This window comes from Bolinopsis microptera, chromosome 8 (assembly GCF_026151205.1).
Source record: "Bolinopsis microptera isolate Bmic1 chromosome 8, MBARI_Bmic_1.0, whole genome shotgun sequence".
NCBI classification, from domain to species: domain Eukaryota; kingdom Metazoa; phylum Ctenophora; class Tentaculata; order Lobata; family Bolinopsidae; genus Bolinopsis; species Bolinopsis microptera.
The window spans coordinates 3,247,707-3,262,085 of record NC_087079.1 but is presented as its reverse complement, the minus strand read 5'-3'; the positions used below and the strand labels follow the sequence as shown (position 1 = coordinate 3,262,085).

The 14,379-nt window shown below is 37.5% G+C and overlaps 1 protein-coding gene across 27 annotated transcripts in view; it reads right to left on the bottom strand.

Moving 5' to 3' along the window:
- The window catches only part of LOC134820057 (probable serine/threonine-protein kinase yakA), a 43,060-nt gene extending 30,193 nt beyond the window's left edge, over positions 1-12,867 (bottom strand). For 4 of the 27 annotated variants that reach the window (XM_063830261.1, XM_063830271.1, XM_063830273.1 and 1 more), the window contains exons 1-4: positions 8,165-8,572; positions 6,730-6,877; positions 4,660-4,791; positions 4,241-4,399 (exon numbers count right to left, since the gene is read on the bottom strand). In XM_063830261.1, coding sequence (XP_063686331.1) covers positions 4,241-4,399; positions 4,660-4,791; positions 6,730-6,822 — 384 coding nt within the window. In that variant the 5' untranslated portion in view covers positions 6,823-6,877; positions 8,165-8,572. Of the gene's footprint in view, positions 1-4,240; positions 4,400-4,659; positions 4,792-6,729; positions 6,878-7,835; positions 7,890-8,164; positions 8,573-12,415 lie in introns of those variants that run through there. The other 23 variants (XM_063830253.1, XM_063830265.1, XM_063830272.1 and 20 more) reach the window with 13 other exon arrangements.
- Positions 12,868-14,379: the final 1,512 nt, after the last annotated feature.

The following is a 14,379-nucleotide window of genomic DNA, read 5'->3' as shown; positions in this document are numbered from 1 at the left end:
TTTCCTTGTATTTGACTTTCGTCAAGAAAGTACTCTTACTTTCGGTTAAGATGTTATATAAGCTAGCCTTTAAGTGGTCCGCAGGGCGGAGGAACCGCCACACACTTCTCACCCAGCTACAAATACAATGTATTGGTTTTGTAGTATAAGTATATAATGTGTGTATTGCTACTGCTGTGTACTACTTTTACCAATACTGCTACTATATGGTACGTCTACTTCGATAGTAGTGTTAGATACAATTTGCATCAAATATCACTATTTTCTAGGGGTTTCTGCACTTGAAAATCAAAATGTACTTTAAAAAACGGGTAATTTTCAGCTGCATTTAAAACAAAAATTTAGTTTATTCCACAATTTGGTACAGTATAGCTCTACAACTACTCAGTAACTACCTCAGTAACACAGAAGCCGGGTCAGAGACTAATTAATTAGTAAATATACCAATAAAAGTGGATTATTATTTAAATACAGTGACTGATGAACAAATCGTTTACCGTTTTTCAGGGCAGTTTTATGATTGCATTCCTTTCATATCATGAGCAAAGTTTTTAAAAAGTTGGATTTAAAAATTTCAAATCAACTTGAGGCTAACGAATGCTGCTAGGTGAAACGTAAGTAATGTTTCCAGTTGAAAACATTTCGACGGCGCAAAGTTGACAAAGATAACCGTTAAAACTTGCCATCTCGATTTTTCTTCAGCAGAGAAATATAACAATCGAACACAGTTGAATTGATGACAAATCTTACGATATTCTACTCTTAAACACTTGTTTAAAAAGGCGTAACAAAACACGAAATCATAACAACAAGCTTATACTTATAGTTATTTATAGAATAAGAGTGAGTAATTACGAGATAACAGAAGCAGGACTGGTAACAAAATAATTGTTCAGCTTGGTATTGAACGGTTAAATCTTCAGCATAGTTAAATTGTAACCGAGCTGAAAATTTAAGTGATCACAATAACTGACAATCTAAACAAAGTAACATCAGTCAAAGTTGTAGGAACCGGAAAATTGTGAGGCCAAAAGTCTATCTAAATTAATGGAATCTCAAGCAAGAATGTTATGGTACCTACTCCACCAATGAGGTGAAACAATGAAAACATTGGAGAGAGTAATAAAGAAACAATCGGGACCGCACCTGCAATCGGCGCGCAGTCAATTCCTTAGTGAACTATTAAACTAGCTACAAATCAGTACATTATCAAGATGAAAGACCTAGAGGATGGTCAAACGAAGCTTTTAAAGGTGAAAATATGATTCAATTTCTCACTAAAATAGCTCTTATTGTGCGTCATCGAGCCGGCTGAACCGGGAAAATGTGTCAGTAGCTGCACGGTGGAGGAAATACAGCGGATAAAAACAATTTAAACAAAATCACGCCTACCGGCGCATAAAACGGCACATTACCACAAAACAGAGAATCAATTATGCCAAATACTCTTCAAACTAGGGGAAAACAATCACTGTCTCACTCTGATCTGAACAATAGAAGTGGAAATATATCACAAAATCAAGCGATCGTCTGGCGAGAGATTCTGTAGGACGTGTGGGGTACGTGTTTAGTGGTTACTATTATAATACAGTCACCCATCACTTGAATTGCTAGTGTGCGGGAATTTTAACTGAAACTTCCAAACTGAAACCTGAAACTGAAACTGAAACTGAAACTGAAACTGAAACTGAAACTGAAACTGAAACTGAAACCTGCCTCGTCTCGTTTGTATCACTGATAGTGATTGGGCGCTAACTTATCACGTGATGCGATTAAGAGCTCATTATTTGACAGTTAACCGAGTATTCAACTATTTTAACTTATTCTCCCTCCAACACAATAACCAGAAGTACAAGGTTGATTTACGGTGGAATTTGAGGCACAAACTACAGAATTATTTTTGAAAATTAAAGAAGCGCAGGGGAATTCTGCGATTAAGATTAATTAGGAATGCAAATTACTTGGGATTAAATTTCATGTGTAACTATATCTACGCGGCTATGTACGAAAGAAATGCCACAATTTTATTGCTGATCCTCCGAAATTAATTCAACATAAAACATTTCACTGCAACCCAAAAAAGAATTCAAGATATTTAAAACATCCGACCCGAGGCATAGAACATAGCAGACAGCACAAAGCAGCCCCATCACATCTAACCTGGAGCATCTAGATACAAGATAAATATCAATTATATTGAAAGATTGCAGCATACCAGTATCTAAGTTATGATGATGAAGTGTAATTTATCAATTATCCACTGCTCGACTACCATGCCAACAACCACTCTGCCTGTCTGCCAAGTCACAACACATATAAAATCACGTACTGACTCCGCACAAAAAGATAATGAACTAGTTACCATAGTTACATTACTAGTATATCATGTGCGGGGTACTCATTAACCGTTGTGGAGAAATAAAGGAAAAAAAGCGGGGAAATCAGGGAAAAATCGGACTTTTTTAAGATCAAACATTCATGAATAAACTGGTTGAGTTGATACTGGTTTAGTGAATAATGACTACTGGGCTTTCTGGCTTTGTTCCATTTCTTATGATATTTGGTTTTACCATCACATTATCAACCATCAGACGGAATGAACAGTTGTCATGGTAACTGAGTAACTAGGAAATTGGTGACCACGTGACCGATAAACGCATTCTATAATTAATAATAAACGGTAAGTAGAGGATAAATATCAAGCTATATTAGGAGTACTAACCATAAGCACGAGCATGACAAATTAATGCAGGATAAAACACCGTTAACTCCTTCACAAGAAAACCATTCTAATACCTCTAGCTTATTGGAAATTAGCCGAATTAAAACCAAAAGAGGTGTTCCAGATTAAATAAGCTGATTTCAAAGTGTTGCCGACAGCCACATATTTTATTAAAACCATGATAATTCTCCATTTAATACTAGAAAAGTAAAGAAAGTTCCTGCGAAGTATGGATTTTACGGTCGAGATTGTTGTTCAGTAATTTAAAGTTTACACTTTACAATTATCTTTAAAAGATTTCACGGAAAATCAATCACCAGGCCGAGTGAGGTCACCCTGTACAGACAACATAAACATTTAAATAAAGTTATAATCCGTATAGTATGCAAAAGGGATTTGTAAGGAAAAGCGAGTAACAGAACATAAAATGTATCAGGTTCCATGAAAGTGGCTCGTCATTGGGAAATGCAAACTCATACATTCCGATCATTTAAGGGGCTTTACACTCGGAAACAGCCGTTTGGGGGCCTTGGTGTTTTGCAATGATTTTTTGGACCTTTGCCAGATAAATATATAACTGTTGGACGTTATTGAAACCCCTTCAGGGCACCACTTTTGCCAAATAAACTGTTGGATTGGTGCCATATCAACTGATAAATAAATTAGATAAACTGGTAACTTTTAAAATTACAATAATGAGCCCCTCCAAGGGAGCCGAGGATATGAAATAAATCTGAAATAGTACACAAATGTCCCGACAAAACAAGCGACGAAAGCAAACAGATCTACAGCTCTAGCTGCGGGGAGCAGAGGGGCAACTCACTCTGTCCCCAGGTCATGGGAGGGTGTAAATGTGATGGAATTCTTCTCCCGCCCAGAGAAAGAGATGTCATTCCTTCAGGAGTAACACCTCAAGACATTATTACGTTTGCTCATGTCTGTATAAATTCCTCTATGAACTGTGATTCTTGATCAGGAGGGAAAATAATTAGGTTAGGGTAGGTAATTGTTTTGGCAATATTCCAAAAAGCAGTAGACTAATGAATTTGTCATCCTTCAACGAGAAGAGCCTAAAATGACTGTAAGTGAGTATCGGTGTGAATTGTTTCAGTTCACGAGGAGTTCAGGAGTCTTTATTTTCAACATCCATATTTTGATCCATATTTTGATCCATATTCTGATCCATATTTTGATCCATATTTTGATCCATATTTTGAAATTTCTCGGAGACATCAGTGACGATCCTTCTATCCCAAAAAAAATGCAATACGAAGATCTTATGACGTTTTCTGCTTTTTTTAAACGTTTCAGCCAGTCACCAGGTTCAGAGAAGAGGCAGGTGATGTCGTGATGTCATGGTAACAGAAAAACAGGAAATATGGAGAGATCAAGAGATGTTGCCATGGTAACGACGGTTCAATATAATAATATATAATACTGTTAGTAAGAAAAATCTATGGAAGTATAATAGTAGAAAGGTTTAAGAATGAAATATCAGTAAATATAACTGTGACTCACAGGAATAACTTTGAATCTGGAATGAGCGTTAGAGACTGTCTCCTTAGCAACAGCAGCAGGAGCCGGCTCCTTTTCTTTTGGTTGCTTAGCAACGCTCTGTGACTTGGCAGCTGGCTGTTTGTACGCTGTGTTCTCTTCAACTGTTTTCTGATCGGTGTCCTAGAAGTTAACATCGTTCAAGGTATCATTGATGAGGATTGCTGCAGTGTGCCATTTGCTGCAGCGGTGAACAAATGCGACTGAACAGCCGCATATCTACTTTGCAAGTTCAACAGACTAATCCTCGACAGGATGATTGTCTAATATAGTTGACGTAATAACAAATAATAACAGTAGATTATACTCCCATAGATTATATAACAGTAGTCAGTAGTGACTATAACAGTAGTCACTAGTCAGTAAAATATGATAATACTCACAGTAGACTCAGACTCCTCGCTGCTATTACTGTTCGTGTTCTCTGCTTGCTGTTCTCTGGCCATCTTCAGGACTCTGCCACACATCTCTATGAAGATCTCAGAGTGGTTCTTGTCCAGATGCTTCTTGTCTATCTGAAATGTTAAAAAAAGGTTAGCTGTGTTTTCTAGGCATTAAAAAACAACAGTCAAGTTTTCTGGTGATTTGAATAGCCGTTAGTTTGCTTTGATTCCAATTACTTTAAATCTTTCTGTCAGATTAGCAGGCAATTACCGCTGGAAATGGAGGTAAGAAAGAGTTAATGAGGTTCATTATAGGACGTGCCACTTGCAGTGCGAGTAACCAAAACATTCCAATTCTCGCGGCACACGTGACATATCTCACTTGGTATTTTCACACACATTATGTCAGAAACTTAGTCTCGACTTTCAAGTAGTCTTTTAAGTTAACTCTCAAGTAGATTCCAGGAAACCGGGTAACCAGGTAACCAGGTAACCAGGTAACCAGGTAACCAGGTAACCAGGTAACCAGGTAATCAGGTAACCAGGTAACCAGGTAACTAGGTAACCAGGTAACCAGGTAACCAGGTAACCAGGTAACCAGGTAACCAGGTAACCAGGTAACCAGGTAACCAGGTAACCAGGTAACCAGGTAACCAGGTAACCAGGTAACCAGGTAACCAGGTAACCAGGCCAGGTAACCAGGTAACCAGGTAACCAGGTTACCAGGTAACAACACTAGCCACTGCACTATTCACACTCAGACCTGAGTTTAGTCATTTTCTGATACGAGATTGGGGACGGGTTCTATAAACAAACAAACAAACAAACACTAGCCAATAGACTAGCTTCGCTGGGTTAACAGTGTTGCAATTTGGTGAGAAAGAGATCATCTTTGAACTACTTTCATGAAACATCCAAACAATAGTCTGTAAAATTAAAAACTATTGACCAAACCAAAGATAATAATAATCACCATATTCCACTAAATGTGACCACAAAAACACCAATCTAGGCTCTTACTTTTGATAGACTTTCCGCAGACTCCATAAATTTAGATTTATAAAGGCTTAAAACTGAACAAACATTATCAAAACTATCCATCGCTCAACTAGGCTCAACATCAGCTTCAACTAGCTCGTTGTTATCACGCAACTTTAAACGTGGTCCCACCATGCTAAAGATCACGCAAAGTACAGGTAATATCTATAGATTTTACACTTATTAATGCGGATATATTGTGTGCACTATACTATAAAGCACATATTTTCATCAGCACATTCATTTACTCTGCGGGGCTGGCCGGGACAGCATGGCGCTACTATCTTACTATATATAAACTGAAATTTCTTTTTGAAAATTTCGATAAGAGAATCAGAATTGAAGAAAAAAACAATGAAATTAATTAATTTGGGCTGTTTGTACTTTTCACATAACTGAATATATAAGTTTCACTTTTAATGGTAATGTTTTAAACATCATCTATTGCTATTACAATTGTATTTGTTTTAATTAGCAAAAGTACAACACAACGAAACAGTCGAAAAAGTTGGCAAACTAATGGCTATACTGTACATCAAAACAAGGATACGGTTCTAATAGAATTAGGAGCTAATCTATTAAATTAATTGATTCAATTAAAACAATTAGAATAGCAATACTACAATTTTGTACACATAACTGATAACATTGTGTATTAAGTCAGGGTGTTTTCTAATGTATTCAGACGACATGTTCCAAAATAGGCCGCCCAACCCAACAACCGCATTCAAATTTAGCAGATAATATGGACAGAGTCAGTTATATGCGTTACTGTTTTCTTAAACTTTTTTTACCAAACTAATTATATAAAGCTAAATTAGGAAATTTAGTTGCGCGGAAAAAGTTTCCTATAAAGACATGTCACGTGGTAGGCATTACTATACGCATGATTACATTCATTTATTATATATGGGCATAGTGACTGCATACTAGAAACCAGGCATTAAAACTTGCCAAAAAACAAACACAAGTCATGAAATATCACGAGTCATGAAATATCACCGAAAAAAAATTCCTAAAATTAAAACGTACCAGATTTTTGGCCATGTCCTGTGGTGTAGTGTTGTAATCCACCTGCATACTGATTGCCTTAGCCTTGGAGGTGATGAACTCAAACGCTAGCATACCTTCCTTAGTGACCTCTTTGAAGGTGATAGAGGTTGTCTCTCCTTCTGTACAGCTGAAATAGTGGAGGTTAATCACACTGGTAACTGACGGCGGTGGGGTATAATTAATTATTAGGGTAATATGAGCGACGCTGTGAAACTAGGGGGGGGGGGGGGGGGGGGGAGAGGAGGGGGTTTACGGCTGGATACAGCGGAAATGCTGTTTTGGAAGGATATTTCACTGTGTCATTAAGTTATTATTACAGGGCTTTTTAGAGTTGTTCTAGTGATTAATCCAACAATCCGTTAGATTCCGATTAAGAGATGTGAAATGTGGATCTACTGACCTGGGGAGGTGAACTGTTCAAAGCTTAAAACATGACAACGACTGACCAATCAGCTACCAAAATTGAGCAATTAACCCCGGATAACTGTCAAGTTTAAAATACGTGTGGTCATTTTAGTACGTACATTTTGTCACGTATAAGATATCGATAGTATTCTAAAATCTAATTTAAGTGTGGTATTCTTTCCCAAGACAGTAGCGAGTTGTATTGTCCAGGGGGGTCCTTAACTTCACTACTACTAAGATTAGAATATTTTATTTGTGAGCAGAGTTACAGCTGTAATTAGAATTTAAGGACTACCCAGGATTGAACAAATGCCAAAATCTTAATATTGATAGAATTAAAGTATAGGTTTTATTCCATTTAGAAGATTTTTTTCTCAAAATGTTGAATAAATGCAGGATCACACAGATGACACTGAGGTTTTATAATATACCGAGTGAAAGGATTACAGCAGTCGGAACTTGGCCTTAGTCTTTGAAATAAAACCAGACTTCCAGTCCTCACGTTAAACAATACAGCTAGTTTCATTGTGTTGGATTACAAAAGACTAAAAGCTATAGTCAGACGTTTTCACTGGCAAAACGATGATGTATTGTTGCGCGACAGTTTTACTATTGTATTACAATGCAAAGACAGAAACTGCACACACGTTGAAATAAGTGCAGGTAGGCAATAGACTTACCATGGCACCATGCTTCTGGTGCACTATGCTCTGTGGCTGGGCGACGTCCTGGGGCTGGATGACGGTTACCATCCACTAGTGTTAAACTTACACTTTCAATTAACTTACGATTAACTTACAGTTTAACTTGAAATTAACTTACGCTTAACACTTGCAATGAGAGACCAAGTTATACCGACTAAGGCTCTTACTATTTAACAAACAAGGCTAACTTACTTCAATGTTCAGCGATAATTCTGTCAAAGTGTTTAAATTACACTTACACTTAACCAACAATTAACTTACACTTAACTTACAATTAATTAACAATAAGCTTACACTTAACTTACACTTACAATGACCGGCCTGGTTAAACCGACTATAGCTCTTTGCCCTCCGATTCCCTCCTGTCCCAGCTCCGTAGGTAGGCACAGTGGACAGAAACATCTTCAGCTTCTGCTCTGGAAGCGACATTCCTGCTCCGACGTCACTGCTGGACGCTGGTGGGTTATGACGTCACACTTGATAACGTATGACGTCACGAAGTATCAACCATCCAACAATCGATGTACTCTTCTCGTCCCTCGGGTTCTTTGTCAGATGTTCAGTGAGAGATAACACACCCAAAATGTACTGGTTAGTCTGGACACTTTGGCAGGTTTTTCCTTTCTAACCCAGTTTATCTTCAGATGTTAGGTATCTTTTAAACAGACTGTCAGAGCCGGCCAGAGTCACGACTAACTTCTACTCATAGTGCTGATTCAAACAAATTTGTACAATGAAATGAATGTAGTGTGAAAAAGAAGGCCGATGTTCCAAATGTGCACGCCTGAAGGTGCACTAGGGGACCTTAAGGAGTGTACATTTGAGACATCGTTCTTCTTTCATACGACCGAAATAGCATCAACAGTAGTCTATTATACCTTTATACCAATATCTAGTCGAAAAAGACTATTTCGCAAAAAAATTGTAATATCGAGAGATCTAAGATGTAAGTGAGATATACTACTGAAAGTACTCAATGAAAACCTGGACTCGTGCCAGCAACTTAGCACAACAGCAACAGAATATTTTTATTTATTTATATTCAAAATTGGAGGTCATATTATAGTTAGAAAATTGTTTAGGCATTCCAAAAATCTGCCGGAAATTCTTCCTAGTTTGCTCCTTCATTAAGATATTTGCCATTGAGATTTAGTATTCTCTGGTGTTGGGCCATCCTTGGTTTGTGGATTGGGTTGAGACCCACTGGCCCTAAACCTATAACGTAACCATATGAATTAGCCTGACAGGACGTCCTAGGGTACCGATGGGTATTGTACAGTGTACTGGGGTTCCAAAAGTACTGCTCAGAATTTAACATAATTTTAAAATGTTAGCCCTTTGTAGAGTTTTTCAATTGACAGGGGCAATAATAAACAAACTAGGATACTAATCATACTAAACGAAACAGCAGAAAAAAAGCAGATGTGACCGTTGGGGGTCGAATGGCCACTAGCCGAGGGACTTTAAAAATATACAAGTTGGCAGAAATTCAGGAAGGGAAAGTTTGGGAAAGTTCAGGAAGGGCAAACTTTGACAAACCGAACCAATCCAAACGCCTTACTCTTCGAGTCAGCGGTAGCAACGTTAAGTGTTCTAGGGTAGGTTATAGTTAGTTCCAAGTGAGAATTACTGAACTTAATGAAAGCGAAATGAGAGGGAAAATTTTAGTTCCGGCGACCTAAACCTATTATGATAATCGATCTTACCAACAAAATTAGTCATGAATTATAGGAGAAATTTTGGAGAAATGTGTGGGAAAGATTCGATGCATGCGAGAAAAATGGCACGTTATTACTTATTAATTATCCTTCGGCATCATCAGAATGGGAAAGGAACTAAGTTTGCAATCTAGTGTAAAAAGAGTATAATGACCGTAGCAGTACACAAGGAATTAGCTTACTCACAAAAAATTAGATGTAGTCACATAATATGAATAAAATGCGAAATTATGTGTAATATGTGTATAACAACACAGTGCAGGTGTTTCACATACCAAGTGTCTCAGTCAACTCAAACCGTTACAGTATTGCAAATATGTGCTGACTATGGAAACATTCCACTCTAATCCACCAGGTTTTGTTACGGTTTACTGAATATAATATACACGTATAATATACAGAATTACAGCACAAAGCAGGCCAAACTCTGCCAAACACACACGTCACTAAACAGAGAAGAAAAGGAATTATACGCATCAAGACGCATTAAGAAGCAATTTACATTTCACTAAACAGTAAACACACAGATTAACAAAACAGTTACTAAAACACACACAGCAAATAATAAAAACAATATGTTCCACGTACAATATAATGATCAACTTGTTGTTAAGATCTGAAGCGGTGTTAAGTGCCCAGCGGCTCGTTATTCCTTACATGGTATAATTACCAGTTCCACAATCTTTAACCCAGATCGAAGGTAGTGTCAGATACCATTAATAGAATGATGGTTTTAGAAGTTAGTAAGGGGGGTTGCAAATTTTGGAGCTCCGCTACTAAAATTTTGGAAATCGGTCTAGGTAAATTGATCCAAGTTCAAGGAATTATAATTTGCACTTTAACGGGTAATATCCAGAACACTATTTTACTTCAACCATCTTATCTTACAAGACCAAATTAGAATTAAGGTTAACCTTACAACGTAAACCACACAAAACAATGTATACAGTATAGAGTAAACAGTTGTACACATTAAACTGTACAGAACAGTTAGAGATAGAAAGAGAGAGCAGCACAAGAACAATACACACACTTCACAGACAGATGCATACAAACGTACGCGTAGTGGAGTGTAAAGAAGAAGAAATCACAGCATACATCGTCATTAAACAGACGAGAAAAGGAATTAGACGCATAAAGACGCACACAGACGCATAAAACGCATAACGACACGATTACATTTCACAAACCACACATATTAACCAGATAAACGTGTAGTGGACGACAGTGAAGAAAGCAACGACACATCTGGTGTTCTACCATAATATACCGTGGCCTTATAAGAGGATATGATGAAGTGGCCTGGTAGTGTATCAGGTATCAGGTATCACTCCTGTAATAAAACCGTTACTTTCCCCTCCTAGGCAGGGGGAGGAACTCGTTATCTTGAAAAGGCAGTGTTTTCAGAATGCTGGTATTACTGTGCACAGGCAGACAATTGAGGAATGATGTTGGCATCTACAAATATGTACAAAGAAAACCCACAGATTACACTAAACAGTGAACACACTGTATGATCATGTGTGTTAGTAGACACATTCCCCCTCCTCCCCCCTCTGAGAGGTAATTTGACAAGGCAACCTGTTGGCTCAGTTCCAGATGTATAAGATATCGTATATTTCTCTTGCAATTAAACATGATAAGGAGGTTGGCTATGAGTATTTTAATTGCTTTATCACACTGGTTCCTTTGAAGTTTAATTTAACTAATTAAAGGTGTTAATTGATGGAAAGGGATGAGACCACAGTTCTCACGGAGCAAAGATTACAAACCAAAACGAGAAACAAAACATGGAAAATGTGGAACTTTCTAATTATTTTCACAATCCGTGTGCACGCGAGGAAAATTAGGGCTAATTTTAAAGCCATTCAGGTTACAGAGGACATTCTAGAAATGAGGTTTCTAATAAATGCTGGAAACTTCGCATATTTCCAGGTATTGTGTCCAGAATATTCAGCATTTGTTGCATTAGCTGACATGGATGTCGTAGGTAGGTCAGTTCCCGCTCCAGTTCATTTGCGTTGATGTTCCTATTTCCTTGTTCACTAGTTCTCTAGTTCAGGTGTGGAGTTTCTGCTCGGAATACACGCATCCCAGCAGAAATATAAACCTTATAAGGCTTAATTGTCATTTAATCCATGAAACCCAACCGTCTACTATTCACGTGCGATCTAGAAACCAAAACATTGCTCGAGCAAAAACGGATAACTTAGATAACTGAAAAACACGCGACAAGCATCGATAAATGCTGCAGCTGACACTTATCACATCTAACTCTGATCCATAACAACAAGTACGAGGGAGCTACAGTTTTAGATACGGCAGATATCGTGTGCTTTGAGACGCATGTCTTGATTATATATAGAATATTGTGGTATTTAAACTAAACGCTTGTATAAAGACAGCGTGTGGAGTAAGAGCAAGTGCAGACGATTTTAAATATGTCGAGATATGAGAAATATTTGGTGTGAGAGCTGTGACGTCATGATAATTTGATGGTGATATTTGTGATGTTGGGCAGGGAGTTAATTGGGAATTAATTAAATGAAATTGAAGGCGTGAATTAATTTGTAAACTCTTCGTCATTTGACATATTGCTTGATATGGCAACGATAAACTTTAATGGCAGATATTTTATAGAGTAGGTTTAATAATTAATATGCTTAATTAATAATTTGCATGTTAATTATAATATTATATTAGTTATTGATTTACATTCCCATATTTTAGTGTTCAACTGGTTATTAGCTAGATAAGATACATACGACACAACAAATCTGATGACGTCACAACAAATCTGATGACGTCACAACAAATCTGGTGACGTCACAAACTTACAGTTATAAGTGAGCAGCACTGGTTCAGAGTGAGTTCTGATATGTTTGTGCTGATGAGCAACAGCAGCAGCATCTCTTGTTAATGTCAGCTCTCTAGTCAGGTTCTTAGCTGCTTCCCCCGTCAGAGTTTTAGAGACCGACTCCCGTCTCATTGAGTCCCGTCTCACAAACAATCAAAACAAAAAAACAACCGAAAAATAAAGTTCTAAAAAACAAACAAACGGTAACAATCAGCACACAAATCGTATCAAATCAACAACAAACAATTCCTGCAGTGCAGCATTGAAACCCTTGGTGCAGAAAGCAGGGTGATGTCAGGAGCGACTCATACTCCGTAAATACCAGAAACACGTCACAACTCTTAACAAGACACTCTATGACGAGGAGAGAGAGAGAAGAATTGAACATATCCCCGCTCTCTGCAGTATACGTTATATCCGAGTGTTAGTAGGCGGAACTGAATTGGTGATACCCTGATACAGCACCGGAATTACATTCTATATACAGTCTGAATATTTATAATTCTTGTGATGGTATGTTACATTCGGCTGCACAGTAGAGCTTTGATTTTGTTAGATTTTATTTAAAGTGGATGTTGTATTTGATTTGCAAGGTTTCAGTGTCATCATATTATTGTGTTGTGTTTGTACATTGTGTTAACAGAACAAATTGTTTGTAATTCAGTGTTTATATTGTTCAGGTTTTATTAAGTTAAACTTAAAATATTGTAATTTAAAGCATAACCTTACATTTAAATTTTAAAGGTGATAATTAAATTAATTGTAATTACCTGTTACAAACTATCTTATAATACTTTTACATATTTACCTATTTAATATTTTGGAGATGTATGACTGTTTATGCGAAAATAGAACTCATAATAAAACTTAGAGGCTTCTACCCCAGTATAGTAATATACAATACTTGTCATAAGAAGTGACATGACGTCACACAATGATGTTATGTCGCCATTACCATGATGGTATGACGTCACACCACATGCGATGACGTCACACCACAAGCGATGACGTCACACCACGTGACTTCACTAAATTACCTTTGGACTGTTTCTCCCTGTTGACGGTGTCCTGAGTAGCTGGAAGGCTGGTCTCACTGCTCTGCTGTGTGAGAGTACTGGCGTGACTGACAGTTCCTGCTACCGGTACTGGCTCTTCTACCTGCAAATCATACTGGTAAGTTACGATGCAATATAATACTGGTTATAAGGGGTGTTTTACCTGTTATATGATAAGAAAGATGGAGAGCTATGAAGATTATCAGATAAAATAGCAGCATGGGAGTTAGGTTATGTAAGGTTTGCTGCAACGTCTCAAGAAATGAAGTAATTAAATCATTAGTCCAAATTGAATTTAAATGGATTTAATGTCATGCAGGCATATCTAACATACCAAGATTTGTATTTAGTAGACATAACAACACGAATGCACATTTTATCAGTAGCACTAACTTTACTAACCTCAGGTTGGTCTATAGTTTTAGCAGGGTCTCTAGCGACATCAGTTCCCTCTCCCTTCGCTCTGATACCCTCCTGAAACAGATCCGTGTGACAAATAGTAAATCAACTCAACCATGCGACAGCACTGCATTCCAGTGCGAAAAACTATGTAAGAATGTAATAATTATGAATTGAACCATGAATTATTACCCCTCTCTTATTTGGCGGCCTCTAAAATAACCACAACGTGTTCTAGTAATAATATGTCTCCTGATATAATTATGCTTGTGCTCAAAGTGTGGGCCAATTGCAAAATAAAACTCACACCATGTGACCTGTTTTCACCCATTCACACAGTGCGACCTATCTGTGACGAGAGTCACACCAGAAAATAAAGTAATGTGATAACGAGATAAGAACGTTGCGTGATTTATTAGCCAGTGTGAACGAAAAATTCTGCGTGGCTATTCTTTGCTTGACCATTGTCTGCATAATTTGAAGCTTAATTT